The 23749-nt window shown below is 44.8% G+C and overlaps 1 protein-coding gene across 2 annotated transcripts in view; it reads left to right on the top strand.

Moving 5' to 3' along the window:
• The window catches only part of TOPBP1 (DNA topoisomerase II binding protein 1), a 1370800-nt gene that overhangs the window by 893143 nt on the left and 453908 nt on the right, over window positions 1–23749 (top strand). For both annotated transcript variants that reach the window (XM_069648712.1, XM_069648711.1), the window contains exon 20: window positions 1299–1491. In XM_069648712.1, coding sequence (XP_069504813.1) covers window positions 1299–1491 — 193 coding nt within the window. The remainder of the gene's footprint in view (window positions 1–1298; window positions 1492–23749) is intronic.

Below are 23749 nucleotides of genomic sequence, written 5' to 3'. Positions count from 1 at the left end.
GGAAGGGAGCCCCAGGCTACTGCCTCCTTACTTAACATTTCAGAAAACTTCTTTCTTTCTTGAAACTTAACCCCCACACTCTTTGTATTTAGCGTAAGGAATTGGCAATAGGTTTTCTTGGTATAGGCCTTTTTATTTGATTTAACGCCACTAGGACTGTCTTATTTTCATTTGATGGTCGACACCTGTCACCATCTGAGATTTAGGTTTAGATTAGGCGTTTTTACAACCTGCATACCACTTTCATTGTTCAATAAACACCCTTGAACTGTGATCATTTGTGTCTGTCTTACTTGTTGTCACCATGAGTTTCTCACAGGTGAGACACCTTCAGGTTTCTCACAGTTTGCAGAAGTGTGAGGGCTGAGTGGGCACTTGAGCCTCTTCTCATCCTTTTATTCCTGCAAGCGCACTCAGACTATTTCAATACTTCATACCTTGCACATCCAGCCCTTCCCAGGGGAGTTGGAAGGATCCCTCCACACTCTGACCCCTTCATCCCATCCCCAACCCACAAAACAAAGATTTCGGTGGACTTAAACCAATTGGTGTATTTTACAGAATAGTTGAAATACACAAAATAAGTACAGGCACAAAAATGCACTGTTAAGTGCCATGATAGATGTAGCATAAAGTCTCCTAATGGGTAACCTTGAACTTCAAACTATTTTGCAAAATGGCAAGCGATAACAGGAATGGATAATCATAGAAGAACATTTGGTTAAATAGTTCCAGAAAAGAATATGCATTTTTATATGTTGAAAAGCTAAATCGACCTTTATTTCGGATTACAATGGAGACCATATTCTTGCAGCTATATAGGTTATTGTTAATGAGTAAGCCACTGTAGCATTGCTTGTTGTGCATTTTCATAGGCAATATCTTACGGTCACACCCTGTTTGTTTGAAAGACTATTCTGTGGTATCTAATGTGTGCTGCTGAAAAAATGGCATGCACAAACGACAATAAACCAGTTGCCTTTTTTCATGCCTCTGCTTTATGGGACAGAATCGGGAAACTAAGTTCCATAGGTATATTGTTAACTATGACAACTATATTGGACATATTTAAAGTGATATTGAATACTGAAAAGGAGAATGGTCGTTGTGCTGAAATGGCAGGCTAGTATTTAATAGTTACGGAATTCTGTAAGGTACACAACATAGTTAAGTTATGGCACCAGTGTAGATTATTAGGGTGAAAGAAATTGTTGCAAAATTGTCCAGGTTTTTTAATGAATGATGGTGCATTTTTTTAATCTGCATGATTTCATCTGTGCTTTTTCCTTTAACATTAGCTCTGACGCAGACTATGGAAATGAGGGAAAATTTTCAGCGGCAGCTTCAGGAGCTGATGTCTGCAACATCAATGGTGAAGCCACAAGGCCATAGGGGATCCTTGTCGAGGGCTGGTTTTGAAAATTCTCCTTCCACTCCTGACAGTGCACGGGCAAATCGTAATGGTAGAAGCAGAGTCTTGGAAGCTTTAAGGTAACCAATGTCATTACTGTAAATGGTTTATTGTTACTGAAGTTGCCGACATAGGTACGTGCGACTGTTATTTCTGAGAACGTGCCTGTCTGAACGGTGGGTTTAGGAGATCTGAGTTGTGAGTTCAAGGACTTAATCATATAGCAAATGGCATTATTCTTTCCCAATCTGTGCTCGATTTCTGACAGGATTTCAAAATGTTGTTGATGAATATAAGCTGAACTAGCCAGATACTGAATTCCATGTTACTTAGTTTATGCCCTTTTAGTCACTATCCTTGAAATGTTTGTTTGTTTATTTATAGTGCGCACCTAACCCAAAGGGTAACAAGGTGCAAAAAGTGACAAGAGGATTGTAAAAACTTAGTTACATAGCAACAGAGGTAGGTCCAGCAGAGGTTACATTGCTGGAAGCACCTTGACATTAATGGACAATCAAGTAACACACACACAAGGTATACAATATATACAGGTAATCAAACAAGTAGCCTCTAATAGGCCAAGGTAAGCATTAGTGTATGAGATTTTTAGGATTTGTGGTAAGGCACGGCCTAGTAGTGTATTAAAAATCATGTTCCTTGAGCCAGTGGATAGTCATGGACCTAAATTGTAGGTACCGCAGGTCATCCCTGAGTGCTGGAGGTAGTGAGTTCCAACATTGAGCTGCTTTGACAGGGAAACTATTCCCCCAGACATCATCCGTTTGAATCTGGGCACAAGGAGGAGGTTGGAATTGGCCTTTCTGGATGGTCGGGAGGAGATGGGTCTGGTACTGAGGGGCTGCCTGGTGGAGGCACTTATGCTTCAAGGACACATATTTGAGGAAGATTTTGTCTTTAGTAGATAGCCAGTTGACACATCTTCTAGTATCCGAGATATGTGCTTTTTTCGGGATGCTCAAGGCGGAATCTTAGAGCATTATTTTGGAGGATTTGGATTTATTGGTGATATATTTATTGCAACCTACATATAAGGCATTGCAATAATCCAATTTGGACAATATTAATGCTCTGGCTAGTGTAATGCAGTTGGACGATGAGAGGAAGGGTTTGGCTGCTCTAATAAGTTTGCATGTATATGCTGTGGCGGATGCCATAGCATTTACTTGTTTTGAGAAGGTGAGTGTCGAGTCTAGGTAGAAGCCAAGAGTTTTGACCTCTTTGGCTACTGTAATCTTGTTGTTGTCGATTACAAGGGAGGAGTAATTTGGGCCTAGTTTGGTAAGGTTAGAGGAGGTGCCGAGAATGAGGAGTTCTGTTTTGTCATCATTCAGGCATAGACCGTGTGTGGCCATCCATGCCTGAATGATGAGGTACACTCTATTTACAAAGGCCACATCCTTGTCGTAGTCCCCCGTCAGCGGGATGAGGATCTGGGTATCATCTGCATAATTAGTGTAGGTGATACCCAGACCATCTAGATCGTCGAAAAGGGGCTTTGTAAAGATGTTGTACAAGGTGGGGGAGACGCAGGAGCCTTGGGGTACGCCACAGGTAATAGGTGTGGGGTCGGCAGCTGCTAAAGGGGAGAATACTCTCATAGTGCGGTTTATGAGAAAGGATTGGATCCAGTCGGTTGCCTCTCGAGAGAAGTGGGCTGCTGATTGTAGGTGATTGCAGAGAATCTCGTGGTCAACTAAGTCAAAGGCGGCTGAGAGATCAAGAAGTAGCAGTAATGCAGTCTTTCCCTTGTCTCTCAGCTCGTCTATCTGGGTCTTGAGATACAGGAGAGCAGTTTCGGTGCCGTGCCATGGCTGAAGCCGGACTGTCGGACTCCTAGAAGGTGAAAGTGTTCGAGGTAATATTGAATTTGTTGATATGCTGTTTTGTCAAGGATTTTAAGTAAGAATGGTACTGTAGTAATAGGGCGGTAGTTCGTAGGAGTCGCGGGATATAGGCTAGGTTTTGTAAGGAGGGGGAAGACCCACGCTTGTTTCAGGTTATTGGGTATAGTATTGGTGGTGAAGGAGACATTTATTAATTTGGTAATGAAAGGTGCAAGTTCACGCGCCGCATCCTTTATCAATTGTGCAGGACACAGGTCTCCCTGGCAGTTTGAAGGTTTGAGTATGAGGATAACCTTTTCAACCTCTTTGGTAGTGACTTTATGGAAGTTGAACTGGGGAATGTGAGTAGTGGAGGGTGGCTGGGTCGGAAGCTCCGTTGTTGAACTGGTGATACTAATCTCCGCGTCGGGGAAAATCCAGGGGGTCTCAGTCTAGGAGTGGTTCCCTCCATTCCTTTGCCTCGTCGAGGCATTCTAGGATGCGCTGTCACTGGTCGCCTTCCCTGTCCTCTTCGGAGGATGACTCTGCCAGACGGTTGACTTGTCCCACCAAGTCTTTGTCGCCGGCCGAATGGGATGCATTCCGCCAGCAGATGGTGTTTTTTGAATCGCAAGGCACAGTTCCATCCGCGCCTTCGAAAGAAGCCAGCAGGGAACGGGCTTGGTTCACCACTCGCACGCCTTCGGGCTCGGGAGGTTGTCGGGAGCTGTCGAGGTCCGGCTCGGACAAGGGAGATCGCCATAGCCATGCCAGGTCCCGGTCCTCGACGCCATTGAGACCGTTGAAACCTGTGAATCCTTCGAAGAAGGCGTCGACGCCATCGGCGCAGTATCCGTCGAGGGACTCTCTCGGGGCTCCGCCCTCGAAGAAGTCATTGATGCTATCAGCGCTTCGGTCGGCGTCTATGCCGATTCCCTCGGCGCCTTTTGTGGAGGATTTGCTGCAGGTGCCCCGGAGGGCTGTGGAACCTCCGAGGAAGGCTCTCAGTAAGTCTGTGAGTCCTGTTTTTGAGCCCTATTCTGTTCCTCCTCCCAGAATAGATGTGTTCCAACCTTTGGAATATATTTCAGAGGTGGAGGAAGGGTCTGATGAGATGGCTGTGCCTCCTGATGTCCCTGATGACCTTTTGTCGGAGCACAGTCAGATGGCGGAACTCCGTCAGTCCTTGCATGATGCCAGTGTTCTTGACACACCTCCGGAGGTGGAGTTTGGCAGGCCGGAGCCTGGGACGCATGCCGAATCCTCCTATAGGCGTCTCATGTCAAGGGTGACTGAATACTTGGGGTGGTCTGCTCCACCTGTTGATTTTGATCAGGATGATCTGACGGACATCCTGGACCAAGGTTCACTCACTGACCCGGTGTTGCCGTTTCACATGGCTTTGCAAAGGAGGGTGGCGGCGGCTTGGACTGCTCCAGAGAGTCTCCTGGCAGTTAATAAGTCTCTTCAGATAAAATACTGCCCGGCCAGTAGTGACCCCTGCTACTTATCGACGCACCCTACTCCGGAGAGTTTGGTGGTGCAGGCGGCTATGGCCCCCTCGAAGCAGGCTGCGTACCTTACCATCCCTCCTGATAGGGACGATAAGCGCTTTGATGGTTGGGCGAAGAAGGTATTTTCATCTGGGGGTATGGCGTTTAAGTCGGCCAACTCCACTTGTGCCTTGGGGAGATTCACTCACACTCTGTGGAACTGTGCATCTTTGGCGGCTGAGCATATTCCCGAAGGGGAAGAACGGGATGGTTTTCTAGCCCTAGTGCAAGACGGCAAGGATACCATGTGCGAATCCGTTCAGTCGGGTTTGGACACGGCAGACTGTTAGCCGGTCCATGGCTACGAGCATGCCCTTTGATGGAGTTCATCTGTTTGGCAGCAAGATGATGAGAGCCTTGAGAGGTTGCAGACCTCCAAAGCTGTAGCAAAGTCTTTGAGCGCTGCAGTATGTCAACCTCAGCCTTTTCGTCCTAGGGGACAGCAATGGATGGGAGGTTCCTTTCGGTACTACTCTACCTTTGGTAGATCGAGAGGAGCTGCCAGTCAAAGGGGCCACCGGAGGAGTACCAGAGGTGGAAAGCAAGGTACTCGTGGTGACAAAGCCGCTCGGGCAGTTGCCTCTTTGCCCTCAGGCACTGCCGCGTCCGCTCAGTCATGGGGCCATGTCCCATGGTTCGCCGGTTGGGGGCAGACTTGTGCAGCATCTTGGAGAATGGCGAGCCATTACTTCAGATGTGTGGGTTCTGAAGATCATAGCCCACGGCTAATGTCTTTCCTTTCTTAGTGAGGCCTCACGACAATCCACCGGGGAAGCTCTCTTTGAAGCGTCCAGATCCGCTCCTTGCGCAGGAAATCCTATCCCTGCTGGAGAAAGGCGCCATAGAACTGGTGCCTATAGCGGAGAGGAACAAGAGATGGTATTCCCCTTATTTTTTTATTCCGAAAAAAAGGACAAGGGAATCATGGACTTGCGTTGGTTGAACAAGCTCCTCAGAAAGGACAAGTTCAAGATGGTAACTCTTTCTCAAGTCTTCCAGGCCCTTTAACTTCAGGATTGGTTGGTGTCTCTCGACCTCAGTAATGCTTACTTTCATGTGCCGATTCATCCCAAGTACAGGAAGTAACTGAGGTTCGCGGTTGGTGACTCGCATTTTCAGTTTCGGGTCCTGCCGTTATGATTGACCTCCGCCCCGAGGGTCTTCACCAAGCTGGTGGTGGTGGCAGCGTATCTCAGGAAACGGGGGATTCACGTCTCCCCCTACCTGGACGATTGGTTGATCCGGGCACGCTCTCCCGAGCAAGCCCTGGATCATCTGTCCGTCACCTGCCACTCCCTTCACAAGCTGGGCTTCTCCCTCAATTTAAAGCAGTCACATTTGACACCTACCCAGCGGCTCGAATACATCGGAGCAGTGCTCGACACATCCCTGTGGCAGTGTTCGCTTCCCCAGGTGAGGACTTATCACATTCTGCAGATGGTGGACAAGTTTCAACCTGCCCAGAGTCTCCCGGCATTCGAGTTCTTGAGGTTGCTCGGCCTCATGGCATCCTGCATTTTCCTGGTGCCAGAGGGCAGGCTGCGGATGAGATCTCTGCAGTGGGCTCTCAAGATGCAGTGGTCGTAATTCGCCGGCAGGATGTCAGATCCCGTTCAGATTCCAACCTCGGTTGCCCAGGATGTTCTATGGTGGACCATCGAAGGCAATCTGATGAAGGGTGCACCATTTTGGCAACCATGGCCGGAGGTGACGATCGTCCCTTACAGGTTTGGGGAGCTCATGCCAACGAGTTGACAGCCAGCAGTCGTTGGTCTCCATCGGAGTCCAGACTCCACATCAATTTGTTAGAGCTGAAGGTCGTCAGGCTAGCCCTGAAGGCTTTTCTGCCGTCTGTGCGGGGGAAGAATGTCCTGATTATGACGGACAATACAGTGGCCATGCACTACCTCAACAAAAAAGGGGGGCAGGGTCACTCCTGTTGTGCAGGGAGGCAACGCAGCTCTGGTTCTGGGCCATCCAGCAGGAAATTTCGATCTCTGCGGTTCATCTGGCCGGAGACGAAAACGCAGCGGTGGACACTCTGAGCAGGCAGAGCACGGTCTCTCACGAGTGGGAGCTGGCTCAGGAAGTTCTTTTGGAGATATTTTCACTTTGGGGAACCCCACAAGTGGATCTCTTCGCCACCAGTGTCAACCGGAAGTGCGAGAGATTCTGCTTGCAGGAATTTCCTCCAAGAGGAGCCTTAGGGGACGCGTTCCTAGTGGAGTGGTCCTTCCCACTGCTGTATGCGTTTCATCCCGTCCCCGACATTCAGCAAGTGTTGCGGAGGTTCGGTTCCCAAATGATCCTCATTGCTCGGGCATGGTCCAGGTGAGCGTGGTACCCGGACCTTCTAGACATGTCCATCTGCCCTCCACACCGTCTTCCCTATCAAGACGATCTGTTCTCATGGGAGAGGGGTCGGGTTCTCCATCCAGAGGTCAAGTCCGTCAGCCTTCATACTTGGTATCTGAAAGGTTGAGGTATAAGGATTGGGACCTCCCCGAAGACGTGATGGAGTTGTTGCTTTGGGCTAGAAGGCCCGCAACGAAATCCCTGTACCGTTGCCGTTGGAGAAAGCTCTGTGACTGGTGCAGGGTACAGAATGTGGATCCTTTCCAATTTTCCATTCCTTTGGTTTTGTCTTTTTTGCTTTCCTTAGCCCACAAGGGCCTGCAAGTGGGTACCATTACGGGTTACCTGGCGGCGCTGTCCATATGTAAGCTCTCATCTGAGGACAGGGTTGTCCTGCGGGTACGGCCTTCTTTTCTTCCGAAGGTTGTGTCGGAATTCCATTTGAGCCAGAAGGTGATTCTTCCGGCGTTTTATCCTCCTCCACATCCTGGCAAGGAAGAGGAGAGGCTCCATAGGGTGGACCCTAGGTTTGCTTTGAGTTTCTATCTCTCATGGATGTCCTGGGTCAGAGTAGACGATCAGCTCTTTGTTGTTTATGCTGGAAGGCGTTTGGGTCAGGCTGTTTCCAAACAGACCTTGTCCAGATGGATCATTTTGACGATCTCTGAGTGTTACCGTTTGACGAAATGTTTTCGTCTTGGGTGAGAAACGGACATCTGCAATAGATTTGGCTCCAACTCGAGTCCAAATTAATGTGTGTGCTGTCGATAGTAATGATACCTAGGTAGGGGAGCACTGAGAATGTAAGAGCCATGAAGAATCTGGAGTGCCACTTATTTGGGGAACCATCAAGTTGTCCCAGCTACTCGGACACCAGTCACCCGCCCAATATACGGACCCCAAAAGGCGGCACCCAGCGTCAAACGTCACATCCCAGGCAATTATCCCTATTAATGAACAGGTTGGGACTAATAGGTTCAACAGGAGGGCACTTATTTTTATGTGTAACGCCCTGAAATTAAGGCCAGGATCATATGAGATTGAACTAACCCTGACAAATAAAAGCCTTCACTGGATACAGTATGTTAGGGGTTTTGCCTCTGTTATAAGAGATGACATTGTCCATTGTACCTGGGGTGCTATGCCACAGGGCCATGCCGATTACGTTCAACTAACATTAAGGGACGAGGCCTTGGCACAGGGGCTGTTAGCCATAGAGGCAACCTATTCCCCCTAGGGAAACCAGCATCTCCTTGAGGCTGTCTCCCTATGGTGGATATCGGGGTGATACTGGGGGGCCATTGATCCATCAAGAACTAGAGGGGCGGGGGTGTACTGCTCCCACAGGAGGTTGATTGAGAGGTAGACCTGGAGGGGGTTGATTGATTCCCTTCTCCTCTGGCCCGAGAGTACCAACCCCAGTGGAAATAGGCAAGTCAAGGGGAACAGAGATATTATCTTGGATCTCTGCAGGCATTAGGAGGCACCTAAAGGACCAAGCAAGGCTCAAATTGATCTACAGGTGTGAGATTATCTGTATTCGGGAAACCTGGGCTTTAACCAGAATTAATATTCGTGGGTATAAATCATATACCATGGCGCTTAAGGGCTATAGGGGGAGACTTTCGGGTGAGGGGGCTTCTTACCCAGCCAGCGACTCAGGATGGGTTGCTGAGCTATGTCGAGATAGTATGCCAGACCCCCAATTAGTTACTGACAAAAATAGAGGGAAATATCTTGCTCATATTTAATTTGTTTAATACACCAAATGGAAACAGTACTATTACTTCAGGAGCCTATAACAACCTGGCACTCGTCTCCATAAGATAAGTTGCATATTGTAGTCGGGGGTGATCTCAACCTCCAATTTGAACCATTAAGAGAGTTGGAGCAACTAGGGGTCGAGATTGATCAAGAGTGGGGCATCCTTATGTTCGTGACAACTCCCCCTAAACAGGCCCATTAATATGCCTTGGAGACTGCTCAGGTCTTGTATGGCTTAGACTTAAGGGCATGTAATGGAAGGAGTAAAGGCGATTCCTGGAGGGGGCTGTACATTTTTTATAACCGATTGTTCCTCGCTGATAGACTACATCTAGTAGAGTCTTAGGAGTCTACAGTGTGAAGAGTGGAGCAGTAACTGTTCCATATCTATTTGCATGGAGATGCAAGGAGGCAGAGCCTATCAGTTAAGACACAGGGTCCTCCGTGGAGCGGACGCGGAGTAGACCAGAGTATTAGGAGTCTTGGGAGAGCTTGGGTGAGTGGTGAAAAGATGCAGAGCCAAACTTGACTGCGTGCCACTTCAGAGCCAGTGGTCAAAACAAAGGCGCCAGGCTCAGCGGTAAAATCTACAGCATCACAGCCCCAATACGCTGCCATCTACACATGCAACTGCACAGCGACACAGAAGAGCTGAGTGCTGGACTACAAGTAAGTGAAAGTGTGAGCATAAAAGATATACATATGCTAAATCTAAAGCCATGCTCCTCCAATGTCGTACTCGGTGCTTCCCCCAAACTTGTGAGAGATGCGTCTGGTGCACTCTCATCTTTACTCCTTCCTAAAGCCAGAACTCAAACTTTGGAACATTGTGCACAATTAGTCCCAAACCGGCTGAATGACCACTCAACATTGCCTGGTGCAGCGATAATTGAAGCCCAACACTGTCTCAACCCGCCAGCGCACCCGCCAATCTTACAACATCGGAGCAGATAGCCCCACAGTCTGAGGTCCCGGCGTATGGTGGTGGGGGTACGGTTTTTCCTCTGCACCTTCTTGCGTGGAGGATTTGTGGAAATGTTTACCGGGGGCTGACGGCCTCTGGATCCTGCCCAGCACTGCGGTCTGTGCCTGCGGTTTCTCTGGTGTCTCTGCACATGGCGCCTGCAGCAGTGTGCGAGCTGAGTGGCTTGGTGGGCGGAGACTCTGTTGGCGGAGGCGAGGCCCTGGTCGCAGCTTGCTGCGCGGCCGCAGGGCGTGGGACAAGGTGTGTGTGGGTTGGATCGGCATGACTGCTGCTCCAACAGTAATAACAACGCAAGTGGTTGCATCGTTACTAGGAACTGCGCTGCAAGCTCCGTGTGCCCAGAGAGCCCTCCAATCACACATCCCATTAACCCAAAAGGAGACACGAGGACACGGAACCCCTGCGAGGCAAATAGCTCGCTTGGAGGGATATTTACAGAAGAAGAAAAAAACAAAGGCCGAGCTCTGTTTTCTATGACTCGTTTGAGACGGTCCCCTTAAATGCCTCACAATTGAATGATCCCAAAATTGCTACTCCTCTGATGGACCGGTTTCAAAAACAATCATCATCATTAGAGCAAACACTATGTGCGAGCAGTCAACCGGACTGTCATCATCAAACGTAGAAAGTCCCTTGATGTGGTGAACAAATTATTGTCAGACCTTACTCAGATAAATTCTGTACTTAAAGGAATGGTTCGCCCAAACATTTTTATTGCAAAAAAAGATGGCCAATAATAGAAAAAATCGATTGCCATTTTTTTTTTAAGTCCCTGTGTAAAATTTTGAGAAAATGAAGCTCAAAATTTTAAAAAGGAAGCACATGGGGGCATCCATTTTGTGAAATGGATTGCCCGCCTGTGCTTGCTTTTGCGGCACTAATGAAGGAAAAGCCAGCTAGCTGTAGTAAACAAAAGCTACCATTGGGTGGCTTTTCTTTCATTGGTGCCGGGACTCGGAGGACGCAGACCGGAGACTACAGGCAGAAAAGCTGCAGCTGCATCTCGGTAAGTGCTATTTTTTTTTTTTAAAATAAGCACTAGCTGCGTTTTTTTTTCTACGTTTTCCGGGCTAGAGGAGCCCGGAAAAATTAGAAATAAAACTGCAGCTTTAAAAACGTTGTATTTATGTTTGCGGTAGCTTTTGAATCTACCGCAAACATAAATACAACGTTATTATGTTTGAAAACGCTGCGTTTTTTCTTTCCAAGTTTCTCAGACTCCTCCGGCACGGAGGAGCCTGAGAAACTTGGAAAGAAAAACCGCAGCGTTTTCAAACACAACCGTGTTGCGTTTCTGCCTAAAGCTGCTTTCCCATTTGGGGCTTTCGGGCCCCCCACGGGAGCAAACATAACGTTTTTAAAGCTGCAGTTTTATTTCTAAGTTTTCCGGGCTCCTCTAGCCCGGAAAACGTAGAAAAAAAAACGCAGCTAGTGCTTATTTTATTAAAAAAATAGCACTTACCGAGATGCAGCTGCAGCTTTTCTGCCTGTAGTCTCCGGTCTACGTCCTCCGAGTCCGGGCACCAATGAAGGAAAAGCCACCCAGTGGTAGTTTTGTTTACTACAGCTGGCTGGCTTTTCCTTCATTAGTGCCGCAAAAGCCAAAACAAGCACAGCGGCGGGCATCCATTTCACAAAATGGATGCCCCCATGTGCTTCCCTTTTGAGCTTTATTTTCTCCAAATTTTACATAGGGACAAAGAACTTAACTAAAACTTTGAACTTTGCAGAAAGTGACGAACTTATGCCACGTAAAGATCACACGCCTGGTAATATTGAGAGGCCATCACTTTGTGCACGCTCTGGGAACAAATGGCCAAGTGGTGCCCTAAAATGGAGGAGAATTGAACTGAGCCGTTCGCCTCGCCTAAACTGCTCTCAGACAAGAAGCGTAAATGATCTGGCTAACACTCAAAGTAGGCACGATTCCATGTGTAAACATTTGCCCGCTAACAAGTCTAATACGCTGCTTTTTCCACCACGTGTTACCTGTGCCGAATCCTCTCCAAATTAATATTCATCAGATTCCTCTTTTGCAGAACCGACTTTCCAAAAGTCAGGCGTTCTTTCTCTACTGCCCTTTTACGATCTAAGGGTAGCAAGAAAGACTTGGAAGCAGTGGGTGACACGGTTTTGAAAGAGCTGCAACCAATTTTAATGTCAGCAATCACCATCACATTAGCACCTTTCTTGAAGATGCACGAACATCTGAATGAAAACTTAAAAGATTTAAGTACCCTGAATGCTCTTTTGAACGCCAAAATGGCAAAAATGGAAAATGACAACTCTGTCTCAAGAACCCTCGACATACATAAAAACATGGAGCACTCTCTGAAAGTTTTGGCAGAGCAAAAACGGAACAGCGAGGACAAAAAACTCCTGGCGGAAGTAGCACCTGAAGCTATAGGTCTGTTAAAACATAAGCAAGAGGTATCTACTATACAATCGGCCTCTTCGCAGCCGGGAGGCTGTTGTCACCATCCTAACAAAAGTAGTCAAACACTCATGGCAGGCCCTGATTGGAGTACACGATCTATCAACGAGACTCTCCCTCTTACTGCTCAAATAGAGCCGTTGCCTGCAAACTCATTGGTGGCCCATCTTGTGTTGGAGTCTAATGAGGTACCAACTCAGGAACCCGTAACAACGCCTGATCAGAACGATACATATGACAACAGATGTAACTTGCAAAATGATCAAGTAGAACCTGACAATTCAGTAATTCAACTTAGTCCACAGAAATTAAAAGCGGGACTCGACATCCAGGATAAGCCCTCTACTTCAAAAAGCGGGAGTCGGGTCTGCTGAATCTCACAACCACAGACGAACCGTATCGACCTAACCAAAGGAGCAATGGATACCTTTTCCCTATTTTTGGATCTGGGAAACAGACTGAACAAAAGAATACAGTGAAAGCACCTGAAGTTAAGAAGTCCAAAAATCAAGCCAAAAAGAACTGTGTTAACAACAGCTAAAGGAAGTTCCTTCGAAATATTAAACTGGTAAACTTAACTGTGAATACTGGATGTCTTGACCCAGTTGCAAAAAATACTGAAAAGATGCAAGCGCACATTCAAACAACAAATCCACAACCTATAGGACAGTCTGATGAATAACTTCTAAATGAAATAATGACTGTCTTTATATGAAGATATAGTCGACATAGAGGAGATCGAGGCTTCGCCAAGTGTATCTATTACCTAAAAACTTGACCTAAACTTGACCTAAAAAATCAAATGGACAACCTAAGGGACGCAGGCAAACCAGCTCTCCTCCTGCTTCTAGACCTCTCGGCGGCCTTCAATTTGGTAGAGCTTAAAACTCTGCCACCATCTCACTGCATCAGCCCACTTCTCAACCAAAGCATGTGACTGGATTTCCTCATTTTTGCAGGAGATTCTGCAGTCCTCATTTGGCCTAGACAAGTCCAATATGCTTGCACAGTGGATGACACGATGTAAGCAAGAAATGGAGCACTATGACATAGAGATGGAAACGCTTCATACAAATCCGAATAAAGTTAAGGAAACACTTTTTTCAACAAGACTGGCATGAAACTGGCGAACTTGGACGCAAACAAAAACTGATGCTTTTGTCTCCACTAGAAGCAAAAAAAGTAACGAAATCCAGAAGTATCAAGTAAAATTTCCAGATAAACGTCTGAGAGACTTAATTCTGAAATTTCATCTGAATGCCTTTAAAACTAAGGAAGTAATGGCACTTTGGGACATGGGTTCGCCAAAAGATAACAAATGTCGCCTATGTAATATCAAACTAGAGTCCTTAAAGCATTTGACTCTATATTGTTCTGCATTGCGAGAACTATTCACTTGGGCAGGGTTCCGGGTGATCATCAAACATTGAGTGTCGACCATCTGTGGGCTCTGTTATGAAGACTCAAAAGAAACGAACGATTGCATTATCATCTTTCTTGGAAGTTATTGTTAAAAGATTTAATGAAAAGTCATTTGTCATTTAAAAAACCTCAATGTAAACTGAATAGAGCTGCAGATTGTTTTTTTTTGTTTTTGGTCAATTGTGGTGGTGGTTTTAGCTGAAATAAGTGTGACATAACTGTTTTCTATACATATCTCTTTTTTTAAAGGTTTGTAATAAACCATATAAAAAATTTTAAAAAATAAAAACATCTTGGTTCTGTTACATGATTGGGAACTTTTAGAGGAGTGCACTATCGTGGATCAAAGATAGTGACCATAAACCTCTACAATTGGTGCTAAGATTAGACAGCAAATTGGCAGCCCAAAAGGAGTCATCTGTACCACTCATGATCACGGGTAGTGGTAGGCGCGCAGTTAAGTGGGATCACATAGTGACTGTAGGCTTAAAGCAATCGATTTACGGTGATGCCTTGGAGGACATCCCTAATTTTTGTGAATCCCAATGCAGCGAGAGGGAGATCATGGCATCATATGACCACCTAGTATAGGGTTTAGCGCCATATTTCATCAAATTGACAGCTGCAACAAAAGGGAAGAAGAAAGTTGCCCCTGGTATGATGACGATTGAAGTGTTTAAGAGAGCACTGCTTCACTGGCTCTCTAAAGATGGTAAACTTGATAAGGATGAATTACGCTCCTGTAGAAATTCAGATAAACCAATACTACGGGAGAAAAAAGGTTACTCCAGACTTAAGTGGGGTGAATTTTAGGAGGCAGCCATCTTGCGAGACTCTAAAACCTTTTGGTCTCTTGTCGCGGATAATAAGAAAATTCATGATAACAGGCTACACTCTTTTATTCCACCTGAAGATTAGTCGAGTCACTTTACAGCGCTGTATAGATGTTATCAGATTTTGGATGAAGCAAGCAAAACAGGGGAGATGTTGGAGAGGCTGGAGGGTACTGCTTTTACTATTGTAGCATCACTGGACGAGGTGAATCGTGCAATTTTAAACGCAAAAAGTCATAAGCCCCTGGTCCTGACTGGATCCCTGTGGATATGATGAAAGACAAACCAGACATATGGGTACCAGTTTTGCTAAAACTATTCACGTCAATTGTCAAGCTAAAGCAAGTCCCAGAATCTTGGTGGAAGGCCTTGATTGTGCCCATATACAAAAAGGTGATAAAGGACTAGAATGCAATTATAGGCCGATATCCTTGCTGGACCAAACAGGCAAAGTATACGCCAAGGTGACTTTAGACCACTTGCAACAGTGGGTGAACTCAAAAAACCTAGTTTGTCAAGTAGAGGGTTAGGCACTGTAGACCAGTGCTTGCGGCTGTTTTTCGTCCTCTAAAAATATACAGATTTGAGAAGAATGTGGGTCTACACTGTGTTTGTGAACCTCCAGGCTACTTTTGATCTGGTCCCTAAGGATTGGTTATGGCAGATCCTGATTAGGCGTGGTCTACCAGTAGAATTGGTAACTAATTCGGCAATTGTACAGTAAAAATCCAGCAGTGGAAAGGTGGGGAATTGTGGGAGAATGCAACAAAGAATTTAAGGTATATAGAGGTTTACGCCAAGGTTGTGTACTTGCGCCACTCCTGTTTTCTCGATTTATAAAGGAAGTTACTTTGGCCTTACTAGAAGAGTGTACTAATGGTGAGCTCAACCCCCTGGAAAATTGCAATGGTTTTGTCCTGGCATTATTTTTTGTGGATGATGCTGTGTTTTTGGCAACCTCCCCAATGGGGCTTTGGCGTAGCTTAAATTGTTTTGTTACTAATTTCTCTCACCTTGGTTTGAAGTTAAATAAATCCAAAACAAAGGTCATGGTTTATAGACCAACAAAAACCAAACCATGTGCATGCTCCATGAAAACGAAGGGGTTGAATTGGAACAATACCCATATTACGTTTATCTGTGGTTATATTTGCTGAAGGTGGTACCTGGTCTCTGCAGATGAGCAAATAAAAGGTTGTCCTGGCCAAACATAATGAGGGAGAAAGGAAATGTAATGTCAAACATGGTGAAAGGATGTTTTCCCCAGCCCTTAACATTTACAAAATCCAATCTGTCCCGGCTTCTCTGTATGGACGGGAACGGTGGGGGAATTGCAATGGACACCAATTCGAGACCATCGAGAATGTTTATAAAAAACGTATTGCGTCTCCTGAAGAGTTTCCCGAACGTACTTCTGCAGATAGAATGTGGTTTAGGTGCAATTACCACCCAGCTAGTCTTGAAACCGATTTCTTTTTTTTTTATTGGATCGGACAATGGGCATCTGCAGATCTAACAAGGTTATGAGATGCAACCTTAGCCTGATTAAATTCATTGGGTGGGCAGTCATTGACCCATGTAAAAAAAAAAAACTGAAATGCTTGGATTCAGAAGCCATTTGGGACGATCCAGCGAATATATCTATTTCTACGAGGCAAGGCTTTGAGAGCTATTTTGGATTTTGTAACACCCGTTTATGCACGTAGTCTGTTCCTGGAACTCGGAACATGCACTCTCAGGACTGCTAAATTTATGAGTAGCTAGAAAGACCAATCTTTGCAAAGCTGTCCGATTTGTAATCTGAGTACTAAGTCTATCATGCACTCTCTGTTTGTGCTAAACTTGTTGACGTAAGAAGACCGTATTTGTTACCGCTCTTTAGAAAAGCCTGTATAAACTGCCCAATGGAAGCTTTTATTATGTCGGTCTACTAATAACATCAAAGATGTATATTTTGTAGCCAGATTTGTGCATCAAGCATGGCTACGATGGAGACAACTGATCATATAAAATAAGTAATAGGGGAGCTGATTACAACTATATTTATTAGTACTGTGAGAAACCTGAAAGTGTCTCACCCGCTAGTCCCCGGGGATCTGTCATCCAGGTGGCCAGTACACAGCCATCGCTTTTGGATCCAATTCCTGGGGGTGGATCAGTGCGGGAAGATCACCTGGATGAGGGGTCTTCAGGGAATAGAAGTGGGGCACAGGATGTTGAGACGCGGTATCCCGTTCCCTGGAACTCAGTCCCCCTCCCACCACTTTTCCCGACAAACATTTTCTCACGGACACTTCATCGTGAGTGACAACAGACTAACACCAGAGCCGTATACCTAACATGTCCCAATACAATGGTCAGGCAAAGTCAGGCAATTACGGATCATTACACACACGTGACTTCCATCAAACTTCTCCACACGGATAAAAGGCAGAGCACGAAAGCACACTCTGAGCGAGGAAAAGGACACGAGGCAACAGCAGTTCAAAGATGGAAGTTTAATACCAAGAGAACGACGGCAGGACCAGAGAAGGTTGCAAGGAGGGAAGCACCCTTGACGTTAAAGACCGTAACTTTTGCGACCCTTGAAAAGTAAAAAGCATAAGACCGGGTACTAAAGCTGAACAAACCTACAATGTGTACCGAAGGTACGCTGGGCTTTCCTGTGTCGATAACAAAGGCGCGGAGGAATGATTGCTGCTGTGCTGTACTTGGCTCCTACAACAAAGCAGCGCTAGTAAAGACAGCACAGCGGGTGAGTCGGAGAGACTGATACCAAACCAGCTTGTGTTTGTACCAAGGTTGCAAGTGGCAACATTGTATGAAGAAACCCCAAGAGGACAGTGTGTGAAACGCAGTTGATGAGCGACGCCAATATAATTGGAAACCAAAGGAGTGAATGAACTTTGGGGAAGACAAGAGATTTACAATATACAGAGTGGTCTGGCATCATGTGGGTGCTCATTCGAAGGTCTCTCTTAGTTATCCAACTGAATGGCGAGTTTGAATCAAAGTGGTCTTGCAACGGGTTAAGCTAAACCTGTGGATATTCGAAAGTCTTCGATAAACCAAGGTGAATTACAATAGGTCCGAGCTCGGCTCAGGGAGACTAATTGGAAAAGGGGATGGATCTGAGCCTGGCTGAGGGGGATCCGGGGTGAACAGTGAGTCACCTAAGAAAACAAATATTCTCTGAAGTTTGTAAAAAGTAGGATCTGAGCCCGGCTGAGGGGGATCCAGGGAGAAGCACCCGAGTTGAACACTTATAAGAAGAACAGAACTGTGTATCTTATTTTTTGTGCATCAGACCCTCTGAATTAAGAGACTTTGATGAGAAAAGAGACTTGGGCATAGAAGGCCCTGTTGCTGGAAATAGAACTGTATCCTCGTGCCGAAGAAGCCAGAGTGCACCACCTTACCGTGAAAACGTGGGGAGGGGAGCATCCTGACATATTATTTTGTGAACACTTCTTTCTTTTTCATGAACATTACCCCACACTATTTGTAAATTAGCGGTAAGGATGGCAATAGTTTTTAAAGTATAGGCCTCTTTATTTTGACAAGACCCACTACGACTCAATTATTTTTATTTGATGGTCGTAGCTTGCTCCCATCTATAGATTTAGGTTTAGATAGGTGTTTTTGTGAAAGTTCAATAAACGCCCTTGAAACTGTGATCACTTGTCTGTCTTACTGTTGATACCATGCCTTCCTTACAGTACTAAGGATCTTTCAAATGCTATGATTCTGAGTTCACCTCATAATTTTACCCATCGTATTTTAACCGATTTTCTACTGCAATTTTATTCATTGTGTATTGTTCGGTTATTAAGAACATGAATTGTTGTTTTTATAAGATAATTTGATTGATGCATATTTTAAGCTACAGTGAGGTTTTTGTGATTTCATTTTGTACAGTGATGTACTGCTAATGACAAATCATTGAATAAAGCATATGATGATATGTTTATTCTATGAGAGGACCCATAAAGCGCATTGGAAAAGTCTGTTGTGTGGATTAACCACGTTCATCCTACTATCAGTATTTATTGCCTCCATTCATGCAACAATCATGGTGTTTTAGCATGAAATTTTACAAAAAGCCACAGATCAAAATTGTGCGTTATTTGTAAAGCGCTTACGGCCCAGCAGGCATCTAAGTGCTAATTCTCTGAGAATAGAAACCGTTGATGAGGGTGCTAGTTGAAAAGATCGGTTTTAAGTTTGTGTCCAATCTTTTTTATGATTTTTACATCAATTGGAAGGGAGTTTGAATTTACTGACCTGTAACTAGGAGGAGAGACCCACGGCTCTGGATCGTTTGAACCTTATGTATACTATGGATAGTGATTGAGCCAATCTAAGGGTACGGGGAGACGGGCAAGTAGAAGTTACGTTTCAGGTATTTTGAACATATCTCATGGGTGGCTTTGAGTGTGAATGTTTTTTTAATGGGATCCTTGCTAGGACCGGTGAGATTTTAATCCACGTTATAAATAATATTTTATTGGATTGCCCACAAGGTTAAATAATTTAGGAACAGATAGCAGTATGAAATAGTCGTATGAGATACTGGCGGTAATAAAAACTACAAAAATTGTATTTACGGCACTTCTGGTTTTGCTGGTTCATCACTTCCGGTTTCGGCTCCGTAAGCACATTTATATATGGAAAACGCCAATAGAGCCACATTTTTAACTTCGGCTAAAATGAAGACTAGTCACATTGGCAGAAGTCTGTTCAAGTAAGTAATGGTTACATTTTTCTAAAATGGGAGAGATTGAAAGGGATTTACTATGAGAATAAGAGAGCTGACAGATTGATATTTTTCCATAATGGGGGGGAACTGGAATTCGTTACTGGAAGAAGACATCGGTTGACATCGGAGTTGAAGTAATCACATCTGAAGAGAGGAGGTAACCATTTTTTAAATTTTTTTAACATTGACCAGCAAAGATATTTAGTATTAATAAAGCTATCACAATAATAATCTGATGTTGGCTTCATTTAATTTATAGGGAGAGTGAGAGAATTGACATTTATATCACAAAAGGATCTCAGATTGTAGGAATAATAGGTTAAACTCTCATCAAAGATTGTGGGGAGGGCAATATTGGCATCAGGCATACTAAATGATTAAACATAAATTAGGAAGTGTGAAATCGGTACCAATAGATTTTGCGATATAACTGAATACAAATTAATGGAAGTTGATGAGGTTCAGCTCCTGAATAAGAAATCTTATTCGAAACACGTAGAGATAGAAAGGACAAATAAATCATCAATTAATTTGGAGACCTGACACAGAGATATTCTGTAAATGCACAGTGGATATAAAAAGGTAGTTTTTTCGGCGTGTATTCTGAACACTTTTTGTTTTACATTTTATAATAATGTGTCGTTAATATTAGTTGACAACTTCACAAGTTATTTTTTGTAACTTGTATACGCTGTCTTTCACCGATATATTATATAGATGACGTAATATAACAAAATATATTTTCTCTTTTAAATATGTTAATACATTTGTTATGGAATTTAGGTTTATTTCTCGGAAGAGTGCAGAATTAACCCATCAGAAAGGTCTCAGGGATTCTGATACTGTGGAAAATAAGTCCTATATGTAACTGTATTCATGTATCTTACAGGGGTGTTGGGTAGATTGTAGGGAAAATAGGCAACATGTATTTAAGCTCTGTTATCACGATATACCTCCCCACAAGTTCAGGTGCAAGACAGTAAAACAACTTTGGAATAAAGGGGCACTCTGGGTTTGAAAACAAGGGGCAAACAGGCAATCAGCAATGTTCAAGTTTAATGAGATTGTCTTTAAAATTGAGTAGGGTCTTAATTGTCACTAGGGCCCTTTGTCAGGCCAGCAGGGCAGGAACAATTTAAATAGCTTTTAGGTGTTGTGTTGGGATTAAACAGCGTTAACCCAGGCTTCCAAAAGCTTTCTGAGGCTGTGATTGGGCATTGAAACATTGAGTTAGTCAATTGGGTCCAGCACACAATGTGGTCCAAGCAGCAATGGCACTTGGCACAAAGAAGTTTGGAGCACGCAAGTCCATTTCGGTATATAGCTCCCAAGCAGTTTGGGACAAGAATGATGGGCTGTGGAAGACACGGTCCAGGGTCTCCAGGAGCAAGGGCAGTCCTTGATCTGCACTTCCAAGCTAGGAAGGTTACTAAGAGAGAGCCTGCAGGAGCTCCTACCTTTAGTGAGAAGGATGGCTGTAGTGTTTATGCAGCAGGTAAGGCCTTGGTCCACACATTGACTTCACCCCAAATATGACCCTAGTATTGTTTGGGACAATAGCTTGCCTCTTGATTTGAAGTCTTTGGTCTTGCCTCTCTTGCAGAGGACTTTGGTGTAGTCTGTACTCTCAACCAGGTTTCAGTTGAATCCTTCTTTAGTAATTCAAAGATGAATCGACTAAGGGTTTGGTTTTCTCCATCCTCATCATATAGGCAACATGCTACAAGTGGATTGATCTTCAGCAAGCCGTTTAAGGGTCCGATCCTAGCTGCTGTAACAAGTATCCTTTGCCTGCTGAAATCATACTGTGCCTCGTCTGCAGGAAGTGGGCAGGAATTTTAGGAACCCTATCAAAATACAATTTAGTAAGACCCCTCTGTACTAGGGGTGTCACGGTATTCGTTTTATGACGGTACGATAACCTTCTTGCCAAATGACGGCATATCATGGTTATCGCGGTATAGCAGGTGGAGTTAACTGATCTTAACAAATATTTTCTAAAAGGTCATAAATTGACAGATGTATCATCACAAACAAAACTAGGCACCGAGGGCCAGAATTGAGCTTTTCAACTTACTTTCCACTGAAATGCCTTGCTTCCACCAAACACACTGAAATGCCTTGATTCCACCAAACACAAACACACGTGTGGAGAGGAGGGGGTGGGGTGGAGGCCTGCTGCAACTGGCAAAGCAAACTGAATAGCTTTTTGTAAGTGGTCATTTAGACTTTTTGCTTCCCCACTGGCTACTGGTGAAGATGAACATGTTGCCATCTTGATAACCTGCATGCCACAGATCAATGGAGGCTGATGGTAGTATACGCTTGTGCACATACACACACACATTTTTTTTTCATGGTGTATGAACATGGCACCATAGGCGCCAGGACTGGCACCATGAGGGCTTTTGAAGAGGATGCCAGGCTCTAGAGGCCCGAGTCATGACTCCACCTGGCCAATGGGTTTGCCAGAGGGGGTTTTGGGCAAGGGCCGTGACAGCACTCCCCCCTAAGGCCCCTCCCATGGTGTTCCTTCTGTCTGGCCCAAGTTTGGTTGGGAAGTTCTGATGGAATGTCCTGATTAGACACACACACGCACGCACACACAAACGCACACACAAACACACACACACGCGCACTCTCTCTTTATGTTACGGCCTTTAGTTTACTTGCGGGCCAAAAGGTGTTCAGTAATCACTGACATGTTACCCTTTGGTATGGCAGCAGGGAATACCCACAGAGATGAGTGAATTTCGCAGTGTGACTTATTATATGTAAATTCAATGATAGAATCAGGGAAATCCCCCATCGCCATATGTTTAGAGAACATTATCCATTATAAATATATAAACCCCGAAGCCGCCACACCAAAGTAAACCCTTTTCCTTCTTGGCACTGTATCTATTCTTCCTATTGCTAACATATTGATTTTGTGTAAGGCATGTGTGGTTTATGGAATGGCATTAAAAACTGCTCCAACTTGGCAGAGGCACATCCAACAGTGCAAAACCAAGACTGCGCAGCAATTGCTTACTGCAGCCTTTCCAAATCAGATTGAAAAGCACACTTAACGGTATGAACGGTATAACGGTATAAACAATGTGACGGTTATTATTGTTCAATTAAGTGGTTCACGGTATCTTTAACGGTATACCGTTATACCGTTACATCCCTACTCTGTACTGGAGCTTACTCCTGGGCTATTCTAACTCTTTCTCTTCCTCTCTCTGCATGCATCAAAATGACTCCAGCAATCGACGGTCTGGTGTGCCACCAATTGTTTGTGGCTGTATATTATATAATCTCAGCAGTCACAATGTCAGTAGCTGGACATGGCTTGTATTTATTATAAACTTCCACCAGACTGTTGGCTTCATACAAATATATGTAATTTTAACTGCTTGCTCACTTTCTAAGGTATTTCTGTTTTTATTGCAAAAATAACCAGCAGCAGGTATACACAGTGCGTTGTAATGTGGATGTTGGTAAATTCAATAATCCAATAAAATTCAAGTGCTTTCTGAAATTTAGACGGATTTGCTGATCTGACTTTCGATGCAGAGTCCATTTACTAGAGCTCCTAGAATTTAAAACAAAAGCTAGGTGGAAATCAGTCAGCAGGACTTTTTATACTGCTTTGACTTTTGTCTTCCTGGGTTTGTACTGTTCCTTCCTCTACCTTAAAGCCAAGATAGCAGACCATAGACCTAGCTAAATGGAATTTGATAGGATTTGCCCCCAGTCGGTCTTCCAAAGGGTTTGGCAAAGTACAGGTCTTGCATATGCGTGCTGCAGGTTGTATATAAATGACAGCCGTCCTCTATGCTCAAAGGGGTGAAACATTGTATCCATGACACTTTGAAAGGTGGCTGGAGTACCAAAGAATCCAAACGCAAGTACTGTAACATGATTTCTCCAGCATGGGGTCTGACATGGATTCACATGCTCATGAATATTCCCTGTCGTCAGGCTTGGAATCCTCAGTAAAAGAAAAAACAGTTTCACTATCATTTTAAAACTGGTATTTCTCCTCTAAGCCCATCACTGTCTGCTGGGTCATACTGCCCCCATCCAATGACAGTCCTCCCCGTAATCGCAACCCCTGGCGGCCATCTTTCAATGTTTCCCGCACGCTTCAGTGTTGGAAGTCCTCTTGGTGCTCTCCAAGCTATTTTTCTAATATTTGGAGTTTTGTTTTGTAAAATGTGAGTTTTTGACTGATTTTGGATTTATCATTCGACCGGAGGTCGACTGCCGCCAGCGGGGATCTTCTGTTGGTGAAGATTCTACATCAGGAATCTTTCATCATTTGGAGATGGCTCGGGCTTGGGCCTACTTCGTGCCTTTTCACCATGACTGAGGAGAAGAGGTGCCTCTTCAAATTCTGCG

The sequence above is a fragment of the Ambystoma mexicanum genome, chromosome 2q (genome assembly GCF_040938575.1).
Source record: "Ambystoma mexicanum isolate Mex_15411 chromosome 2q, UKY_AmexF1_1, whole genome shotgun sequence".
In the NCBI taxonomy this organism is placed as follows: domain Eukaryota; kingdom Metazoa; phylum Chordata; class Amphibia; order Caudata; family Ambystomatidae; genus Ambystoma; species Ambystoma mexicanum.
Note: the sequence above shows the minus strand (reverse complement) of the source record. Positions and strands in the feature narration are given on the sequence as shown.